At 43.2% G+C, this 22814-nt stretch overlaps 1 protein-coding gene and 1 long non-coding RNA gene across 3 annotated transcripts; one reads left to right on the top strand and one right to left on the bottom strand.

Annotated features, from left to right (window-relative positions):
* The first annotated feature begins 571 nt into the window (after positions 1-571).
* Positions 572-21835, top strand: LOC122417394 (5'-3' exonuclease PLD3-like). 2 transcript variants are annotated; one of them, XM_043430876.1, is made up of 10 exons: positions 572-1028; positions 2998-3387; positions 3961-4224; positions 16763-16887; positions 18106-18457; positions 18677-18811; positions 19114-19434; positions 20053-20358; positions 20480-20621; positions 20861-21835. In XM_043430876.1, exons 2-10 carry the CDS (start codon positions 3259-3261, stop codon positions 21061-21063), a joined length of 1977 nt encoding a protein of 658 aa, XP_043286811.1. In that variant the 5' UTR covers positions 572-1028; positions 2998-3258; the 3' UTR covers positions 21064-21835. The 2 variants fall into 2 exon arrangements, with proteins under 2 accessions (XP_043286811.1, XP_043286812.1); XM_043430877.1 differs by lacking the exons at positions 572-1028; positions 2998-3387; positions 3961-4224 and adding an exon at positions 16022-16287.
* On the bottom strand, positions 12622-22121 carry LOC122417398 (uncharacterized). Its single transcript, XR_006262283.1, has 3 exons — positions 21897-22121; positions 13014-13313; positions 12622-12920 (listed from the first exon to the last, which is right to left on the bottom strand). It is a non-coding gene; the product is annotated as an uncharacterized lncRNA (long non-coding RNA).
* Between the last annotated feature and the right edge of the window lie 693 nt (positions 22122-22814).

The following is a 22814-nucleotide window of genomic DNA, read 5'->3' on the forward strand; positions in this document are numbered from 1 at the left end:
ATTCCTGTTTGATTGATGGTAACGTTCGATTGAGACTCGACCTCTTGTCGAAATGATTACTGTCAAAATAACTTGGAGAATATTATTTACGATTTAAATATTACGAACGAGACTCGCGCATGCAAAGTGTCGTCCCGACTCGAGGGAGCGAAAAAAAGCGAGTTTCCCAATACCAGAGAGTTTCGTTTCTCCTCTCGAGTGAGAAGGACAATTGAGGACTTTCCAGCTCATCGGCGGGGCCCTCAAAACTTTCGTTTCCCCCTCGATTCATCAAGAATGGATGTTGTAAGTAATATTCACTGTTTACAGGTGTATCGAGGTCACGCCGAGGCTCTGAAGCGCAGGTCTGCGACGAGGCGGAAAAAGCGCGCGAGAGGGAGGGAGCGTAGGTGAAGAGAATGCTCGCAACCCCCTGAGCTCGCCTCCTAACTAACCTAAGCTCGTATATCGAAGCAGGCCTCTTTCGAATCCACTCTCTTTCCCCTTCGCACTCACGCCGCAGAGAGGAAAGGCCTTCTCAGGGTGCGCAACGGCTTATATCGCTCATGTATAAGTGAGCCAACGTCGGGGCTAGAAAAAGAGAGAGTCGACAGCTCACCTACAGCCTCGCTGCCAGTTACAACCCCTTAAGACTCGCATACTCAAACATTCGACCTGCGACGCTTCACCTGCTCTTCTTTCTCTTCGCCTCTCCTTACTTAGCCTCGTTTCTTCTCTGCTTTCTCTCTCTCTCTCTCTCTCTTGGCTATTATCAACGGCGTCTGTTTAACCCTCGCTGCGAGCTCTTCAAACCAGTCGATGGTCAAACGTCCGTCGTCAAAGAGACCTCAAAACTCGCGAGGCTCCGAGTGACCTCGTCCCGGGGTACAAGACCTCATCGATCTCTCGTCTTCCTCTCTACGTACTTCGATAAAGAAAAAAACACGTAAAACTGTACTAAGCCCGAAAGTGCGCGTTCTGACTCATGAAACTTGAACGACGCTCCGCAAACGACTCCCGTGAAAATCAATGATCAGCTGTTCAACCGAGTGAGTGATTTTACACATTTTCTATTCTCCCTTTTCACGTTTATCAACGCGTTTTGTGCGCGTAGACATTCGCCGGAAATTGAGGCTTTTGGATTGGTGCGCAACGGGAGTGAAAATAATTGGGGCAATCGCGAATATTCTCATGAACCTTTTAATCACGACTCGTGTTTTCTGCTGTCGAGTTATTACTCGAAGCCCCTTAAATATTGCTCGAACAGTAGCGATCGAGGCTCGGAATTTCGGCGTGGCAATTTACTCGAAAAGAGCCTGCGAGTTATCCAATCAAATCTGAAGACCGCAGGTAGAGAATTTCAATATACCAATACGAAAATTCGTCACGACGACGAGAATAAGGAAAAAAGCGGGCCCTTTATTCGATTTACGTTGCAAACAGCCAATGGAAAAGTCTCTCGAATTCTCGATTCATTGAAAACGGGGAAAATCCGGTAACGACAATGGCGACGTCGTAACGAACGAACAAAAGAACAGTGAGGGAAAAAACTATTCCGCTGATAAATAAAGGGGGGAATAGACACGTGGGTGATTGTGCGTCTTTCATTATATTTCAAAGCCGCGAGAGTGTTTTATGTTTTATCGGCCAGGTGTCGTCCTTGTCGTCTGGCGTCAATTGCACGACCGCACTGTAAATAAAAAACAATACGCAGCCGTAGGCAAATAGCGTTCGTCTAGTACGGAAATTAGCACAAAAGATCTGGGCCAAAGTCTATTTTTGTTTTACATATTTTCAAGCTCTTTATCTCATCCCTGCATACATTTTCAATTCTGCTGCGAAGGTCGGGCTCAATGTTTCACGCTGAAACGAATCTATCGATCGATCAATTCGACGACTCCGAGACTTTCAATGATTCACAACTTTCCCGCTGTCAGTTTTATCCAACGAGAGCTCCCGATGTCGTCCGGAGCAGTGAAACTTTCGTCGGAATCTTTCCCCCCCGTGAACTAACCCGAAACTCGAAAAATTCCCGAAAAATTCGATTCGCGCGAGTCCTTTTGGATTTTTCCACCCAATTTATAACTCTTCGTCTCTCTTTCACCCTCGGACGTCCCTGTGTATGTGAAGGAGGGTGGGAGGTGCGTGTCTACTGGTCATCAACGTTTCCGCCGATAAGTACCAGCTCTCGCGGAGTGTGCTTCGTTGCCAGCGGTTTGTTCGTTGTGTACATAAATACGTACAACACCCGCGCCAGACAGAAAGACAGTTGGCGCATGGTACATTAGGTACGCCGATATTAAGCACACAGGGTGTCCCGTCGCGGGCAATCGCAGCTTCGTAATTGCGATTAAAAGTTCTGACAGAAAGAAACGGATGATTGCAGCGAGGAATTTTCCAATAGAATTTCATTTGATTTTTGAGGTTGGGGCTGATTCGAAACTTGGATCAAAAGCGCGAGGCTGTCGCTGAATTATGAATCCGAAACTACCCGTTAGTAGGACGCGAGTAAACAACAATAGAAAAAACAACAAACAAGCCCGGTTCGAACACGGGGCGGTGTTTATCTTTTGTGTTTTTTGCAAAACCCGCGACGCTCTATTTGCCGAGGCGGGCGCGAGAATGGCATACAAAACCGCGAGCTACGCACTCGGCGCCATTATGATCCGCGCTCCGCTCATCGTTCAATCTGATTTCAAGAGGTTTATGCATTATTGATTCGTACGAGCGAGTCCCATCTCGTATTATTGAACTTCGCGAGACAATAAACCCCTCGTTTAGCCTGCCCCTTCCGCCGCGAGCCTTCGGGGCTGTATAAAAAAGTGGAAAAGCAAGCTCGCTTAGGTAGTGAATTTAGTGACATCAAACTTCGGCCCCGATCCACTGAGAAAATTGTTTCGTGTCATATGCGCTTAGCTCGAGGACAATCGATCTTCGTCAAGGACATTTGCGGGCCGCCCCCGCAGCTTTAGCGCAAAAAAGGATGCTCTACATTCTCATTTTGTCGTTTACACACAGACAGACGCCGCCGGGAACATGTGCGAGATGACAGCGAACCGAGTCCCAGCTGAGACTCCTCCGGCAAAATATCTTCGAGATTAACCTTCTCTCCTTCTCCCTCTTCGGCTCTACGAGCCATCGGTGCTCTCTCGAAGCACGAGAAACATGCGAAACTCTCTTGTCGCTCATTGATGAGACGCTCGGGCGCGAAAAAAGCCGGAAAACTCATTAGAGCCTCGGCGCGATACACCCCCGAAAATCGGTCTCTCCTTCAGTGAAATGTCGTTCTTTGGCTGGGGAAAGCACGCCGGGGATGGTGCTCCTGATCATCATCAACAACATCCGGGGAGGAACCTCCAGGATGGACTTTTCCAAATCGCTTCGCAAGCCTGTCACATCCTTGTCCAGGTAAGACCCGAGTATTTCAAAAGTTCTATTTCGACGAGATTCCTGATTAAAAATTCCAAAGGAATGTCTGGATTTTGGGGGCTCTCGCGTGATTTGTGGAGGAAAATTTCTTTCATTCGCTTTCATTCGCGAATTCTTACTTGATAATCCTCATTAATTTTTCGCCGTGTACAAAACAACCTTCCGTGAGATCGAGCTCCCACTTTTTCTCATTCATTGTTCCACGAGCTTCCTATAATTGTGCGTTAACAATCGGAGATTCTAATTGAAGACTATTCATTAACAAATCCTCGTTAACGAGAATTCGTTATGAAAATCTGCTTTCTCTCAAGCGTTCCCTGCTTTCTTTAATAAAAGGACCAACCGAGCATTCTCGTTCGAAAAAGAAAATTACGGAGTCGAATGGGCTCGGTTATTAATCACGATCGTTGTATTCCAAGCCGAATTACGAGCCCCCCGAATTTTCATTGCCTCGTGAAATGCGAAATCGACGAGAAAGTTTCAAAGGTTGAAACTTCTACGAATTCAATCGACCAAAAGCGACATTAAATTCGTCTTCGATGAATTGCCAAGGTCAACAACACCCACAACGTTTCTTACGGGGGAAGCAACACCGTGACGAACGTCGCTTACTCAAAATACACCGGAGCAGGTGAATCAACCCACATCGCGTCGTCCTCGGGCTCAACGAACCAAAGAGGCCCTTCTTCCTCCAGCTCGAGGTCATACTCTTCTAATCACCCCGGAACCAGTTCGCAGAGGAAGGATCAAGACGTGCTGGTCCTTTTACCGACCCACAGAAAAAGCAGGACACCGCGAATCCGCCACAAATTATCGGTGAGTCGCTCAATAACGAGAGAAAAAAAAAGAACAAAAAACACATCAATTACTCATTCATCCAGGTGACCATGAACCCTGACAATTTTCTCAATTATTCACCAACCCCTCTCCGGCTAAATTCTCATCCATTAAATAATCAGCAATTCTCCTGCCGATCCTCTCTTCGATAAAATCTCCTGTTTTTTCAACACTCTGAACCGAATTGGATAATTAAAAAAACGATAATACACATCGAACCACCAACGAATCGAAATTTTTTCGACAAACTAGCTGAAGTGAGCGGTGAATATAATCGTGAAATAAGTTAAATAATAATTCGACTCCGATGCAGAAATTTATTGAATTTCGACGAGAAGTAAGCTCGCTCAATTTAGCGCCAGCTTCGAGCGTCGAACGAGCAGGGTTAAACGGCTCGAGGCGTGTATAAATATGCCTCGTAATGTGATCGATAAGCTAAATTATCTTTCAGCGACACAAAAGGTAGTTTCTTCCGAGCAGAGCACACTGGTAGAAAAATGTTGCGGAGAAAAGGAGGGGGATTTCGCTGAATGACGTTGCGAATCTAGAGCACACTGTGGCTCGATAATATGGGTCAGAATTTGAATAGCGCCGAGTATATGAGGCGAGAGAGAGAGAGAGACAATAGGCAGAGCGTTGGACGGGTCGAGGGAGAAATAGAGCCTCGTAAATGGCTAGAAGGTCAGGGCTTGTCGTGGCCCGTTACATAATTTCGATAACAATCGATACATATGGGGGATAAATAATCTCGCGAATATACAGATATAAAGCTGTGCCTTTTTTCCTCCATTGTGAGAGAAATTTCACGTTCTTTCGTCGGAAATGATGGCTTCGATATTTCGTTAAAATCATTTGCTCGAGAGACCTCTGATCGAATGATCATTCGTGAAGATTTTCGAGCTTCCGGTATTTTTCATTAAGGAGGATCTCAATGGATAATTAGCGTTGAGGAAATTTGAGCATTGGCTTATCGTATCGCTGAAAATAAAAGGCGTACTAAAGCGAATGACTGAAATACGAAAAGCTTTTTGACTGGGTCGAAATACAAGTGAAAAATGGGAATTAATCGCTTTTTGAAATTTCACGCTTCGCAGTCGTGAATTTATCAAACTTTTTAGTGACTCGAGGGGGACGAGAGACTCGCGAAACGTCAAAAAAGGCCTATGAAAATTCTACTGATGGATCGATAATTTATGGAAATAAATCGTTTTTATTTGTTCTAGACAAATTACACAATCAATGATTTTAATTGCAAATTATAACGAGTAATTACGCAGCAAAGATCGTTATTCCGTGGAGAAAATGGTGGTTGATATGAATTAGAGAATGCAGTGTGCTCAGTAAACACTAGCGAGAGCACACTGTCGAGGATGATGAATTACTTGACAGTTTTACGTTGTGTCTTGTCATTTCCGTATAGACACGTGAACTAGAGAATTTGAAGGTGAAACGAACGTTAAAGACTCTCGTTGTACTTGCTAATGTAATAACTCAAACAATTGGGGAGGAACTTTGAACAATGGAAAAACGTTGTTCGAAGAAACATAATTGTTCGAAGAAGTTTCAATGGATGTAAAATTCTATTTGCATTCACATTTTTTGCTCCTCTTATAAATTATACATCGACGTTACCGAATTATATTTGATATTGGAGGAAAAAAACCTCATTTTTTGCAGTAAAAATTGCACGTTGATTATGTGGTACAATAATGGTTGAGTTCGCGTACTTTAAGTTTTAGATTTCCGGTAGATTTATGTGGGAAATTATTAAAATGCGAGAAAGTGCAAAAACATTCATTCGTTTATTTCCAATGAAGAATTTTATTCATTCAGGAAATGTTTGTGCAGAATGACGTGTAAAAAATCGTTCACCATTTGCTGGTATATTCGTGCAGAGGAAAGAAAACGAGTATCATCGTATCCAGGAGCAAGGAGATGGAAAAAAAGCTCACGAGAAATACAAAAGAGAGAAGCGCTATTTGGGTGTAACTGTGAGAAAGTGGCCACGGGGTCCCGCGGGAGGGGGTGAGAGTTTGTTGGAAACTTGGTGGAAAAGCTCGTTGTACTCATCGTCCTCGTCGTCCTGGAGACCAAACGAAAATTAGAACGCTTAGTTGCACGTCTCGGGAAACGGTTTGTGCTCGTTTGTCCCTCGCCCTCTGGCACTCTTCCATCCTCCGTCTCGCTCCTTCCCATTCGACTTACTCGACCCGAAATTGCTCGACGTTTCAACGTTGTAACGGAGAACATGGAGTGGCCCGTTTGCCCGTTTCGTTCTCCTCCGAAACTCACCCCTTCCATTTCCAAGCCCCCCCCCGACTCGTCTCTTTTTCCTACCAGGAATTCCCGATTTCTTCTCCCGTCCCATTTGCTTTTCCTTCTCGTTGTACTCCGACCTTACGTACTCTTCTGATCCACCTCGCCGGCCTCATTTTCTGCAACGGATTTCCTCCTCCTCCTCCTCCTCAGATAATACGACTATTTCTGTCGCAAATTTATCCTTCCAAATTTTTATCCACTCCAAATTCGCGTCCTCCTTTTTATTCGGCTTGAATAAATTTCGATCTCCTTAGCATTCGTTCAACTGACCTCCCCATCCCCGGGGCGAAGACTGCACCAGTATCGCGTTTTCCCAAATTATCGAAAATCATGCTAGAGTCTCGTCTCCGCGATCGCGTGTTCCAGAAACGTTCCAAATTCGTGCAATACCCGAGCCACAAAAAGGGGAACGCGCACGGTATTTAATCCCCCTTTTTACCTCCCAACGCAGTTTTTTCGTCTCGTAACTGCGTCGATAAAAATCGATAGTTTCAACTACATTTTTTCGTACATTGCAGATTCATACGAGAAAATCGATTGTGCTATAAAAGTAGCAGGGCTCCATATCGTATTAACAAATAAATTACTGAATTTTTAAAAAATTAAATGAATTCCCCAAATAATTCATTCTTTTCAACTAAACATGAAAAGTTTTGTAAAATATACAAACAAATAACCAAAATTATTGGTTTCTCACAAATAAACGAGTAAATTAAAAAAAAAAAATTAAATGAACGATTAAAATAATTGATTCTTCTCAACTAAACATCAAAAGTTTAATTTTTTGAAGTACTTTCTTTAAACAAATTCTTGAACTGTCGATCGTACACCATATTTTCGTCTTCCAGTTTGTTTTTCGGTTTAGGTTTGGTTTTGGATGCCGGATCAAAAGAAAAAGTTGCAAAGAACTTCAATATTTTCATCTGTAAATAAAATTTATTTTGTACTAATTTCTATTTTAGGAACAGGATCACGATGTTTCGTAACAATTTTCTTCATCCCCATTTTTTCGGCAAAAAAACCATTAATTATATATATATTCATTATGAATATATTTATCGTGTACGAGGCAAAAGATTCACCGAACGGTTCGATCGCAACCAAATGAGCAATACCCAGCTCCGAATACAAGCAAAGCCAAGCCCTTGAGCCTGCCCAATGTATAATGTAAATATTCGTACGAGGGCGAATGAAATTCTGCAATTTAGCATAGTTAATTTCTAAACACTTTGGCAGATCATCCAGCTTGTGTGCGAGTGCCTCGAATTTCACCATGTTAAACTGTGAATTTCGATTGTGAAAACAGAGTGCTAACCGTAGCAAAACGACATTAACAATTCTACTTAACAGTTCACGGTCGAGTCAACATAAATTTTACAATGTTTGCTCGGTGAATTGTGCAGGAAAAAAAGCACAGTTTGAACCTCTGTCAGAGCAAAATCCTCGATTCAGAAGTTTTAATTATAAATTTATTTGAAATTAAAAATGTTTTTGGCAAAAAACTTCAAAATGGGCGATAAAAACGACGGTGTCATAGTAATTTTTACAATGTTTTTCTCTCCGTGTACCAGAAAACAGAGACGCGGTTTCAAATCCACGATGAGCTCAAACAGAAATTTATCATTTTTCCTTCCCAAATGTGCATGCTGATTTTTAAATAACCGTAGCTTTAAGCGTCACTTGAATTCATCCGTATTTCAAATTGAATAAAAAACGTACAAATGTCCGGATGAAACAATGTGACTGAGTAACATTTTCTTCGAGTGTTGAGAAAACAAAAATTAATCAAGCATAAGGCCAACAGTTACTGTTCAGCTCTGGGACGTAAAAATAACAGTTCGCGCATGTTTCACTTGTTATTCAATCGGCGAGTGCGATTATGCTGTCTCGCTCGTGAAACGTGCGTTTTCTCTCTGTTTGGAGGATGCTCGTAGACATAAACGTATATTTGTAAAAGGTTTGAAAGGAATAATCGTTGTACTACAAATGTTATGATTATCTTGACAGGGAGATGGGGGAGGCGTACAGTTGAGAGTTTCTCGGCTAAACATTGTGCTGTCGAACGATTAAGCTTTCGGGTCGTAGAAAAGCTCGGCGAAGCGTAGACGCGCGAGTATATTTTCGCGCGGGAAAAGCAGCACAGAGAGAAATTTACGTACGCAACGAGCGTGGCAACGAAGTACAGTCAGGAGGGAGGGGCAGGGATGAGTAATTAATCGACTGTGGATGCTCGTCGATTGTTCATTAACACGAGAGCTTTCTCATACGCCGCCGTTGAAGACTACAAAGGAAAATTTCGCGGTTAGCTTCATTCGCGATCTGCCAGGACGAATAAACGAAGCGGCGTCGCTCTCTCGCTCTCTTTCTTCCTCGTCCTTTGAGTATCGATGTCCTCATATTTCCTCAGCCACGTGGGCGTCCTCCATTTTGGAGCGTTTGCGATTCTCTCTGACTAGCTCGAGCTCTTTGTCTTCCAGTTTCATTCGCTTCCGTTTTCTCTCTCGTACACGCAATCACACACGTGCTGCTCGTGTCCCAAGCATAATCATTTTCCCACCGGTCCTCTCGCCTCAGCCCCTTCGTCCTCCGGCGGCGCCGCCGTATCGCGAAGCTTCCTGCGTTCCCGGAGCTTTCCCCAAAGCTTCGACCGCATCCAATTAACCGTAACACAATTAACGGCAAGAGATCAAAGCGAACTGAGAACTCGCGAGGGATATGTGCGCGAGGAAAATGAAGAACGACACATGTGCGGTGAATATCGATGCTTCCTGTATGTCCAAATTACCTAAACAAGCCTCCGAGTGTCACGAGACATCCGCGCAGGTAGTCAGAATGTTTATAATGCCATTGCTAAGAAAAACGACGCCGGGGCCCGGCGGTCTTTCAATCATCGGCTGCGCTCCACCGCAGCGGAGTCTCTGCGACAAAATAAAACCTCCCGCGCGCGCGCGCGTAAACTTCCCCCAAAAGTCCGAAATCCAAAATGCCCGCTTCGAAATCACTTTGGCTTCTAAACGCGTTTCCTCGCACGCTGATATTCACAGAATGAGGAAAAACCCGCTCCAGCGACGTTCGGGCTTGTCACCATCAACGGCACTTTCCATTTGTCACGGCTCCCGGAGCTTTCCCGCTCCTTATTTCGTTACGAGAATCTCGCGCCCGGCCCCCCGTCCCAGTACGCATTGGTCCTCGCTCCTGCTTTTTCCTATCTCACCGAGATCCATCCTTCATCTCGTGTTTTCGGGCAACGTTACTTCCAACTTCGGAGAAACGTCCTTGACGACGTAATCCACTCCCCCCCCCCCCCCCCCCCACCCGGCTCCTCCTCCTGCCAACAGGATAAAGAGGTCCTTCATTATAACCCTTGCGCCGAGCAAACTCTCCTTTATACATAATATAATACGAGAGTACTCCCTCCCTCCCTCCCCCCCCCTTGCCGGAGTAGCGCGTCGCGTAGTCGAAATTAAATTTGTTCGAGAATTACAGAAAGCAAGGGGTTCGGGAGAAGAAAGGGTGCAAGGGGCAGCGGGGGTTGTTTAGTTGTTGGCCTACGCAGTCCCCGATCTCTCTCTCTCTCTCTCTCTTGCCCCCGACATTTTCTCTCATTCCACGGCGTACTTATGATCCCTCCTGGCACCCTTCCCGTATCGCGGACTCTGCACACAGGGCTTGAAATCGACGCGCCTCTCCGTAACTGTTTTTCGTCACGAAGCGTTCCCTCTTGCTGGCACCCTCGTCCGCAACAAGCGCTTATTAAGAGTCATTATGGTCACGTTCGTTTCCTCTTTCCCTCTTGATTTTCTCGCTGCCTTGCATCCTTCCCTGCCGCTCTTCCGTCGGAACAAAGGAGAGAATAAACGGCGGAGGAACACCGCGGCGGGGATATTCGATGAAGTGGATCTACGACACGGCGACACGGTCCCGTCGACAAAATGGCTGGCATTCCCCCCGCAATTGCCTCGGTAGGGAACACGCGAACTACGGTTTTATCTCGTTCAATGTCCTACGGCGATTATACGAAAAATTGGAATTTCGGCAATTCCATAAACTCGTGGGAAACGCACGGGAAATACTTGACGAGTTTTATCCTTTTTTCGACACTTTTACACTGCGCGCCATATGATCCCTCGAGGCATTCGCATCTCGGCCAACTTTGTTGGAAGGCTGTACATCAATTCCCTTGCGGTTCTGTCAACGAGAACTCTGCCACACGATAAGTAGCTTAAATACCAGCGAAGACTTCAAGGCCCTCTGACATGAGGATTTCCTTGCTTCTTCTCCACTATACACCTATCTGTGAGGATAATTGTTGAGTGCTCGAAGCATGATCGAAGAGAGGATCCCACCGAAAGCTGAGTACTTCAGTCAGTTAGAAAATAACTTGTCCATTCAATGCCGAAGGCTTACGCGGCGTTGAATTTCTCTTTGAAGTTAGCGCAAATGTTCTCCACTGAACTTACCAGATTTTCATAAATGGGAATAAACTGCCGGAAAATATGACATTGACCTTGAGATCTTTTTCGTCCCGGTAAGAAACTCTCGAGCTGGTTGAACCAGGACATTCGGTCGGATCGAAGGAGCGCCATTAATCATGCAAAAAAGAGGAGCCAGCAGGCGAAGGACAATCCATTAATTGCAACATCTAATCCCTTGATTAATGTTACACTACCTTCATATGTTTCTTGGTCCTCGTAGATTCCCTTGTTCCATTAACTCATTCGGTACGACCGAAGGAGGTTCCCTTTTCCGTATCCTCGTCGTTGATGCCACCAAAGAAACCTCAACCTTTCTCCTCCTTACATATCAAAAGGACGAGCAAAGCAAAATCCTATAATTCCTTCTCGCTCTCTCCGTCTCAGGCTCTTGTGTGCATGACAAAACAACGTCAGGGGGCTTTTCCACGTTGGAACGTCCCAAGGGCATAGAACGCTCTTACTAAGATACTAAGAGAGCTTTGAAATTAGTACCCTCCCCTCCCCCTCGCCCCTCGCCCCTCCGCTCTCTCGCTCTTTCCCTTCCACGTACTTAACGCAGAGATCAATAGCTTACAAACAAAAGGGCAATATTAACGTGATGTTTTCATCTTAGATTCTCTTACAACGTTGATGAAACTCACAATGAGACTCAGGCAGCTTCACCTTAGAGTCGTCGCTATTCAAGACGCGATCCATAGAAACTCGAAGCTGCTCTTGGACCATTACCGAAACAGAAGCTCTTTCTCTCTCTCTCTCTCTCTCTCTCGCCCCGGTATTTGTACACCGAGAGCTGTTTTGCTTGGGATTTCCTCAAGTTTGCGATAGTTATTTGACCCTGGCCTCTTTTGTTTGCCGCCATCGAATTCATACCGAGTGAATGAGCCACGGTCTTGCCACGATTTGTATCAACCCTTCGATATGTGACCCATTGGTTAAATCAACTGGAAATCCTTGACACTTGTGTACACGACTCTCGAGCTTCACTTTTAACCCTCTTTAGCACTGACGAGCTCGAAGCTCCCTTGAATCAGCCCCTGCTCTCAGGCAGTTAATTCGCAGGTGAGTCGACGTGACGCTTGATCCGAGAATGGACGACAAGAGGATCGTCACCGCGATCGTACGGATCGTACGGAGATATTTAGAGGAGATTTTAAGGGGGTTGAAGTTGCAGTTGGAGACGACTGATTCGAGAAAAGTTGTGAAGAGTTATTATGAGAACTGCGGAAACGAGGATCAAGCTTTGCGGCTTCGATTGGAAGCTCGCAGGTGTCGTAATCGAAAACGCTGTAAAAAGCTCGAGGACACTTTCGGTGCTCCAATTTTTAGAGCTTAATCCGTTTGACCGCCTCGTTAAATCGAGCCCACATCCCTAGATACGAGGATTAAAATAAATGGTGAACGTTCGTACACGCCAACGAAGGAAAGTTGACGTGCGTGCGCGGCGACACAATTTTAACTTGGGCGAGGAACGGCCGAGGGGGACAACATATCCAGCAGCGGAAAACACGAAGCTTTTTCTTCGCTGCAGACAGAAAACCTCGCAATCTCGTTTCCCTTCGCGCTCCCACATTGTCGACGTTGCTAACAAACTCGTGTTTATTCTTTGCCCCACTAATACAACAAAGACTCGCACAATTTGTATACCGATATTAAATATTTTACACAATAACAAAGACCCACGCAGGGATCGGTCAGCGCTGAAAAAACCGGGTGAATCGAACGTTTTCTTTTTCTCTCGTTTATTAGTTTTTTTCTTCTCTTTTTTGATGAACGTCCCGATACCAGTAGGCGCGCATGTTGTTGTAGCGTGTGGGGCGTTCTACGCCTCGCGCAAACTTCTCTTTCCCACGTTCTCGCGTTCTGCACCCGCTCCACCTGGAACTAGTTTTCCCGTGACGGTTTAACCGGTCGGACAGAGCACGCGACAATTCCAAACTCCTAACTCAGTCACTATTATTTCTCGCTGTGTGCTACCTTTTTCCTCGATCTCTTCTACTTCCGCGCTCCCGTCTGCTGGCGCATTCTCTACTGGAAAGGTAAGCTGCAGATCGCTCATCACTAGTGAGTTGATTCTTCCCTGCTTTTGAGATAAACCATCAGTCGTGAGGCGCCTCGACCATGTCCAGAGGTCGCTTTCGCCCTTCGCCGATCTTCGTCAAAAGCCTGAAGCTTCCAACGGACGCCGAAGCTTCAGCGTCTTGTGGCTTCCTCCCCCATTTCGCGATCCCGGTTAACCACCATTTTGTTTCGCAACGACTCTCTCACTGGATGAGACTGGAAAAGAGCAGTTGACGAGTGTTTTGCTAAAGTCTGCGAAAGACGCGAAAGAATATTGCACAAAGTAAGATTGAAACTAGCGGGAATTGGGGCTATTTCGCGAGTGCAGTTGAAGCCATTCTGTTTTCTCGATTCCGTAACGCGCCCGGGCACAAGAGTCGAAGAATTCATCGCAATTAAGGTAGCGTATGTGCAAAGACAATTTTCCATGATCCGCAGGGGAGAATCGATCGGGGCTGCGAGGCTTTCTCCCTTCTGCAGGCAGAATTAAACGTCCGCCCTCTCCCGAGCAACATGCTAAAGAGCGAGGGAGGGAGAGGCTCTCGGTAATCGTGCAAAAGGTATAACTATTTATATACACGAGAAGTTGTAGTGCGGCACGAGGCTGCGGAGTTTCGCAAAACGACCCCTCACGAACTGGTGTGTACCGGGTCAACGTTACAACCCGCGTGACTTCACCCCGTCCCTGTACACGTACCTTAAAGAAGAGGTCTTTCAAACAGAAGGTCGCAAATCCGTTGATGCTTCGTGTTAATTCGCGAGGGCTCGGGGCCTTTTCCTCGGCGATGCTGGCCTCGTGATACAGGTACGAGGACGAGGAGGAGGAGGAGCAAGAAGTTTTGCAGGCTTCTGCGGAGGGGGAATTAAGTTTAACACACTCCAGGGGTGATTTTCTCGGCAGTCCTCGTGGAACAACCGAGCGGGTTGAAAAGCCGTTTCTGGAGGCCGGAATCCCGCGCGCTGTGGCTGCGGGCACGATTAGTTGCTCGTTGGCAATCAGTGATTTAAGGGAGCTCCCGCGCGCGCTAGAATCCCGCCGGCAAAAGATTTCGCGATCGTAATTTAGTGACGCGGAATCTTTTGCAGCGGAAAATAGCTGTTCTCGAAGACTCGCCAACGTACGGGACACCGAGAGGGTCAAGGGTCGTTGATTTGTCGCTCGGATCGTCTTCTTCTCACCCACAAGGTACACCTGCGGCACACACCGCTTCTAGTTTTATGTGTATCGACAAATACACTCCACTCGTACGCCTCCTATGTGTACGGTCTGAAGAGGCTAAAGGATATCTCGATATTCACCAAGCCGAAGACGACGCCCAACGTCAATATTGACCCCGGCGATGGATCTTGCTCGCCTCCGTCGTCGTTTCCGCTCCCATCGGACCTTTCCCGCACGCTACCCGCGCTATTTCTTACCTTCGTTTGTTCCCGCGAAAACGTGAGCGAGCGAGAGAAAGAGGACGAAAAAGAGGGCGAGAGAGACTCGGAGAAGCCAATGGCAAAAAAGATGTTCCGCGCAGCTGTTAATTCGGCCTCTTTGATCGATGGGACGTTAATCATCCGAAGAGGTCGTAACTCTCTCTTAGGGCTCTGACTACAAGCACGCAAAACATACCGAAGGACTCTCTACATCGTCAAAGACTCCTTAATTATCGTGGAAATAGAATTACGCGATATCGAACTCCAATATTTCAGTCAACTGCATCTTTTTCTCATCGTTCATATATTTCAGGCTTGCTTCACCCGTTTCCCGCCATTTTCCGTCATTACGCTTCTTCTTTGAAAGCTTTTACGCTTGAACAAATACTGGCCAGAGCGCCGGTAACCGTTTTCATAAAAAACTGTTACCTTTGAAAATATTGAAGCCGCGGATTCGCCCAGTTTTCTTCATTTTTTGTTAATATTTCTGTCTGCAGGAAAATTTCCGCGCTCGGCACGATCCTTAACTCAATCCGGACTTTTGTTTTTCATACTTTTCAATACGGTGGCGTGACGTTTCAATTAAATTTTGTATTTTTACGCACGGAAAGTTCTTCGCCCGAAGCGCACATCAATCTGCGTGAGTTTGGCTGAAAAAATGTCACGTTCGTTCAACGAAAAGTGCTACCGATCCATCAACACTATGAATAACCCAAAATTATTGAAGAAAAAAGAATATTCTCAGAGTTTCCTCGAAGCAGCGCCAGAATCTCTGCGGAAGGATACAAAAATCTTTTTTTTCTCCTCCCAATAATTATATTCTCAGACCAAAATTGATTGATGATCAATTTCAATTACACGAATATTTACCGGGGCCCTGCAACGTCGCTTCATTGGCCAAGCAACCACGAAAAGGCGCTGCAGCGCCATCTCGTGACGAGGAAAACAAAATTGCAGTCTCCGTAACGACCGAGGTGCACAGCAGCTTCTCTTATCTGCTGTCGTGACGAGGGATTTTCACATTACCCTGGATCCGAAGATATCATCCGTATAGGAAAAACGCTCGCCGATTAATTTTGCCTCAAGCTTGTTAAAACCGACCTCCCCCAGCCCAAGTATTTCTCTAAAATATTTTCTCCAAAAAAAATGAATTTGAATTCGGAATGAAAAGACGCGCACTTTCGATCACTTTCTTTTCTTTTGACAACCCCCCTCGCCATTAAGCACCGCTTTTTCTGTTCCGATGCTTCGGCCTACGTAGCCAACTTGAAGCATTGAAATAGCTGACGACCAACGAGTCAGCGAACATCTACGAAATGAAGCGAGGATTGGAAACGTCTAATTTCACAAGTGCAGAACGAAATGTCGAGTTTGAAAAGTCGCATGGAACTGATGGTTGGAGGGCAACGAACGATTCGATGCGATTAATTCAGTGTCGTTTCGAATATCACTAGAATAAACTAGATATTTGAGAAAACATCTTGACAAAGGATTTCACGAATGAAAGAGTCAGTTAACTGGAGACTTTCTTCGTCGTAGGCAGTTATTCGCGGTGCAGTGAGAAATTTCTTTCGAATTTATCGCCCCCGCTTTCCCCTTGCGACATAAAAATTTTCTTTCTTTCGGTTTATTATTGTTTTCTCAATGAAAAAGTGACAGAATCTTTAGCTCGAAAATGGTCAAGCCGAGTCTTCTTTCGGTGGAGATGAAAAAAAACATTCGTGGCGATCTTTCGAACGAAACATTGTCAGGAACGCAGGCATCTGAGAAGGTACATTCTGAAACGTGACACCGCGACAAAAAACATTCCAAGTTTCTCGACTCCGCCGCCAGGGGCGCCACTCTCCGTTTCATTCGCTTTTCTCACATCCCACGCTCTTTTTATCGTGCAATTCGACCGGGAATTCTGCTAATTTTGATAATATCGTGTTTCAGAGACCCGACTATTTTGACAAGCAAATTTATGAGCTCGTCAAACTCTTTTAATGACTTTAAACAATTCTTTTGACGCGCTGATACCAACAGAAATAAATTATGCTTTGCAATTAATGAAGTCATTATTATTCCACCTTTCATTCATAAATCTTTCCTTCAACATTTCAAGTTCATTTAGTATTGTAACCACACAGAATTCAATGATATTAAGGGGGGAAAAAACATCGAAACTGTCGATAAAAAGGCAATGAGACGATTCGATAAATCATTTTTTCATGTTTGCTGTTTTTAATTTGTTCGCTATGACGTAGACCGTATCTGAAAATGCGAGACTCGATGTCAGTTCGCCGCCGGGCGGAGACGACGATCTGGAGCTGTGGGACCAATCTGGGTTCATGCTGAGGAGCGACACCGACGATCCCCTCACTCACTCAAAGTTTGTAAACTCATTATTTACTAATTAATCTAACCAATTCTATAACTTACGATAAAAACAGAGGCGATTGTTAATTGCTTGAAAATTCATGGCTCGGCTAATTGTTCAATTGCAGCATTGATAATTGAGAGTCTCTTATAATTTTAAATTAACGCTGCATCCTTGGGGAGAATCGATTTTAATATATCCTCAAATCATTAGGAAACAGTATTCGCTCAATCGGAGTTGAACATGAAACAAAGCACGGCGAAGGTCCACTTTTGCGGTAAACGATAGTTTAAGGTCCTCTGATAACGATAAGCACAGTTCCGAGGCCTCTCACGGGGAAAATTTTGGATTATTTCATTTACAATTTTGAGTTTTTAACACGGTACATTTTGGGAGAACTTGCAATAATATTAATTGGGAAAAAATTGTACGGTGTTCGCGAGCTTCGGATAAGTTTATATCTCGTGAAGAAAATTTACCACAGATTCCGTTTCTTTTTAAAAAACATTATCTTACGCGGCTTTTAAGAAAGAAAACATGAAAAAACTTGAGTTTTTGAAGTGTCGAAATTATTAAGCGGATGTGAGTCATTACGTTTGGTAACAGCTGACGATTGAACTTTGGGCAAAGTCAGAAATCGCGGGAATTTCATCAAATTTATTTTTCAGACTGACTCACGTACTCAGTAGCTTCGCTTTTTTAAACGAATTGACCATTCCTTTTTCTCTCAGTGTCATTACACTGATATAAACTTTTTTCCGCACAATAAAAATGTTCTTAAAGTGTCGCCGGTACCGACTCAATCATCAACTTGCCAGGTTGAAGTATAAATTATATCTTTTATGATATCCTTAAAGCATTTTATTACATTTTTGTGATGAAAATATTCTCAATTCAAGTGTTTATTAATTTAATGAATACTTTAATTTAAGACTTTAATTTAATCAACACAAAGCAGTCGTGAACTTGACTAGTTGTCATAGAACGACCGAACTACTTGAAAAATCTATCAAACTCAAAAAATAAATAACACATAATTTAATTAACTGCGAGAATAAATCTTAATCGTTTCTTCGATCATCAAAAGAGCAAAAAAGTTTAGTTGCTTTTTTGAATGACGAGCAACCCATGAACCACAAGCATCCTTAAAAATGATGAATATATAATGAAATAATTTTGAAAATTGAAGTTTTAGTGAAATTTTCTTTGCTTCTTTGTTGAAAATTCAAGATGGGGGGCGCAGAACTGGTGCCGACCTAGCTGCATACCGATTTCGATAATCCTAATTCTGATCGTCCTGGTAGTTTTGCTACCACTCTTGGATCATGCCGCTGATAAGCACGCTTCGAATTCCACGTTATTCGGCAACGAAAGCGACTACACGTGCATGGAAAACTGTCGTATATCTTTGGTCGAATCGATACCGATAGGTATGCGTTATTCGAACAATACGATCCTCCATAACAGCACGTATCAAGCATGGATGGACCTCGTTTCATCGGCCCAGCACACTATCGAAATTGCTTCGCTTTATTGGACTATGAAACGGGCGGATGTTTATCCCGACGACAGCGCCAAAGAAGTGAGAATTTTACTGTTTTTAGAAGAGACAAACGCTCGGGGGAAAAGAGAATGAAAAATTGGGCTGGAAAATGAAAAAATGTCGGATAAAAAAAAATATGAAAAAAAAATCGTTTGCAGGCGAATGAACTGAATTTATCGCTCCAAAAATTCGACTCCCTTTCATATTTTTTCCTCGCGTTTTTTGAAGCTTGTTTGTTTTATTATTTTTTATTTACAGGGCGAAGATGTTTTCGAAGCCCTTCTCGAAGCGGGTCGGGACCGAAACGTGGCTATAAAAATCGCACAAAATATTCCATCGCAATTGAGTCCGAATTTGGACACGGAATACCTCGCTAAAAAAGCGAAAGCTCAGGTGAGTTTATCGACGAGTAATTTTTCTTCTAATTGTTAAACGAATACTTCGACTAAAAGAAAAAATCTAAATTCGTATATTCTCTTCAAATTCTTCTCGCCTTTGCATTTCATTTTTTGGAGCGACGAATAATCGATTTTCGATGCTTTAACTCTCGCAGAAGCAAGCGGGAGGGAGGTAAAAAAATGAAAAAATCAAAATGAATGAAAATAATAGTCAAAATAAGGAGGTCGGCGTTGAGGATCTTCAATTGAAATGATAAAAATAAAAATGAATGTTGTTTTGGTTTGATAAATCGTCAGGTGTTGAGCTTAAATTTTGCTGCACTTCTCGGGGGTGGTGTGCTTCATACGAAGCTTTGGTTAATCGATCGAACCCACGTTTACGTCGGTTCGGCGAATATGGATTGGAGATCATTGACCCAGGTCAAGGAGCTCGGTATTTTGGCGATCAATTGTTCTTGCTTCGCGAACGATCTCGCTAAAATATTCGAGGTTTATTGGCAACTCGGCAATGAGGGAAGAATTCCATCGACGTGGCCTGACACTATGGCCACCAAAATAAATCTCGACAATCCTATGAATTTTACTCTTGACAATAACAATTACAAAAGTTTCGTTGCGGTGAGTTGAGCCCGATTAATCGATACGAATAAGAAACCAAGAGATTCGTCTTGTCGCATTCATTCAATTCAGAGAAACTCATTGGTTTTTTTAAATTTCTAATTATAATCGTAATTATTTTTTTCAACGGGGTCACCCCGAGTGGCAGCTCCATTTTTTCGGGTTTTTTCGCGATTTTTTAGGGGCGAGGAAAAAACGTAGACTTAAATAATTTAATAATTAAATAATCCTTCAATTTTTAATATTTCTGTATGATTTTACTTCAGGCGATGGCCACTGCTTTACACATCGAAACGCTCTGTGGTTTTTTCATCTCAAATAAACAGAGTTTCTAAAGATTATTTATACACCGAGTTAACCCGAAATATCAGAGTTCAAAAATTCTATCATAGAGTTGAAATACCAATGAATAAACCCTTGAAATTTCAAAAGTCTATATTTTTTTTCCTCGCTACAAAAAAATCGCGAAAAAACCCCAAAAAATCCCAGCTGCCATACAGCGTAACCTCCTGAAATCATTTAAAAAAAAAAAAAACCCATAAAAATCAAAAAATAAATCAACACATCGATGTCAAAAAATACGATGAACACTTTTAACAACGAATCTTTGGTCCATAGAGTTCGCCACCTCCCCTCTCACCTCCGGGCAGGACTAACGATCTCGATGCAATAATCCATTGCATAGAAAAAGCCGAAAAATTTGTTTACATATCGGTCATGGATTATTTTCCCCTGACTATTTACACGGCTAAAGTAAAATATTGGCCGATAATTGACAACGCCCTGAGATCGGCGGCTATAGATCGTAAAATAACAATTAGGCTGTTGATATCCTGGTGGAAGCATTCGAGACCCTCGGAGGATTATTTTCTTCGATCTCTCGTCGACTTAACGACCAGTTACAAAAACGTCAAAATTGAAGTTGTGAGTCGACGTCGAATGAAACATTTTTTATGACTTTTTATCTTTTATATTCAAATTAACTTTTTATTTTCCTCGATTTTGATCTACCTTTCAATCGCATTGCAAATATTTCGCATTTTAGAAACGATTCATCGTACCCACCAATCCGGATCTCGATAAAATACCATTCTCCCGTGTTAATCACAACAAATACATGGTCACCGACGTCGCAGCTTACATCGGTACGAGCAATTGGTCCGGAGATTATTTTATCAATACTGCAGGTCAGTGAAATTCCCATGGAAGGTTTTATTCGTTAGAATGACAAGGGATATCTGAAATTAACGAAAAAGTAACGATCGACTCCATTATCGTTAATAAAAAAACTCGAAATTCATTCACAATTCGAATGATGAATGTTAATCAAGATGGAAATTCAGTGACGAAATTCGTCGAACGATATTATTTCTCGATAATTAAGGTTTGCATCGACTCATTTTTTATGTTTCTTTTTCCTTGTTAGGAATCGGAATGGTTTTCGAAGATGTCGGTCACAAAAATGTCAACAGCATAAGGAAACAGCTCGAGGACATTTTCAATCGAGATTGGAATTCGGCTTACGCGCATTCCCTCGAAACGCCGTGTCCCATGAAGGAATCACTGACAAGAGCAACGCCCCGAAGTGATTTTATGCTGCCACCAAATTCTCACCATGTACCTGCCTGAAATCTGACCGGAAAAAAAAACATTTCACGCGATGTTCCGCTCCAACTGTTTGGGCGTTATGGTAATTGTCGTTTACCAACGTTTATTAGGCCTAATGTAAATACCTTAAAGCAAAAAAGTCTCCCACTTGCTCTAAAATCTTTAACAATAATAATCGATGATCCTTGTCGAAAAAAAAAATCCCAGTTGCGAATAAACCAACGGCGAAAATTCATCGAAATATTTTTTAATTCTTTTTTTACTCGAAACTGTTTTCAGTTGTAAAAATCATTGATACACTACCGCGCGACGTGCCTTTTTTATAATTTATCAAAATTTCATTAGCTTTTTTACTGGTTAATGAAAAAATGCTTTTCTCACTTCAGCATTATTGGAAAAAACATTCGCCATTTTTTAAAAACATTCTTTTTAAGTACGATTCCAAAGAAATTTTCTCCCAGTTAATTAGCTCGACGAAGCGTTAAGTTTTTTTTAAATATTCCAAAAAAAATGCATTTTCTCATTCTAAATTTCTTGATAGTTATTCGAATCCAATTCGTAGTTCAGTGTACGATGCTACTACGGTGAAATATTTTTCGAAACTCCGATAAAAATGTTTATCCTTAAATATAAATATTGTCTTCGCGCACCAAATAACGTGCTTATTAGTCTATAATTAGATAATCATGGAAGAATTAATTGTTATAATTGTACGATTGTTGAGAGGGGAAAAGAGAGTAGAAAAAAATGCATAAAACGAAATGAAGAATAAAGAAAAGAAACTCTGCTCGAAGAACTTGCCTCAAACCCATAGATAAGTCTGAATTTCTCCTTAACGAGCTCCAACTGCTCACCGTTTTTTTCGAATGTTGATAAAGGTGAAAGTAGTGCACGAAATGAGTGAGTTTTGTGGAAAATTTGACACGAAAAACTCGATGAAACGAATGAATTGTTTGAGAAAAATGCCTTAATGAGCTCGTCGCTGCAATATCAATCGCATCGAATTTATGGGCCACACTCTATTTTCGTCACGAGCGTGGCCTGCTTTTAAGGAGGCACGAAAACGAAACACCAAAGTCGACGTCAGGGAGCGAACAAGGTGAGTCCTGCGATAAACGTCCATTTGACGAATGACGCAAGTCGACACGCCGAGCAAACACTGACACACCAAACAAATTGTTTAAGTATAGATGCTGCAACGTAGGTGCAGTTCGCCGGATTACGTCCAACTCAATATGCACAGATATTTATTTAAACAATAATAGTGAACTGCGTTGGAGAGCATAAAACGGTAAAGCCTCGGGCTGTGTACATTTCCCACCAATCCTTCGGGCCATTCACGATACCAAGAGACCATCGTTGCATCGACGAGGCACTGAGTGTGCGAAAATAAATATCGAGGAATACGGAAAAGTGAGTTACAATATTCGTCGACCGATTTTATCGTTAGAAAGCACTTTCGAACGCTCGTCGTTGGGCAAACGGTTTCCGAACGACGATAAAAAGTAAAATTTTGTTATTGCCTAGTCAACGGCGCATTTGTGACAAAAAATGGATTTTGCATTCCTCTGAGCTCCGACGAATATCTCGAATCCGAAGAGCTCCGTTGTTCGAAGCTGTGAATATAACGAAATCCAAAAGCAGACGAAAAAAAATGTTACAAGAATTTTCGAAAACATCGTTTTATGATCGTTCGTTAGCGGAATATTCGCTTTTCTTCTTTTGGTAATCTCGCCCTGAAACTCAGCAATAAAAGGGCGATAAAGATTTCA

The sequence above is a fragment of the Venturia canescens genome, chromosome 10 (genome assembly GCF_019457755.1).
Source record: "Venturia canescens isolate UGA chromosome 10, ASM1945775v1, whole genome shotgun sequence".
Classification (NCBI taxonomy): Eukaryota; Metazoa; Arthropoda; class Insecta; order Hymenoptera; family Ichneumonidae; genus Venturia; species Venturia canescens.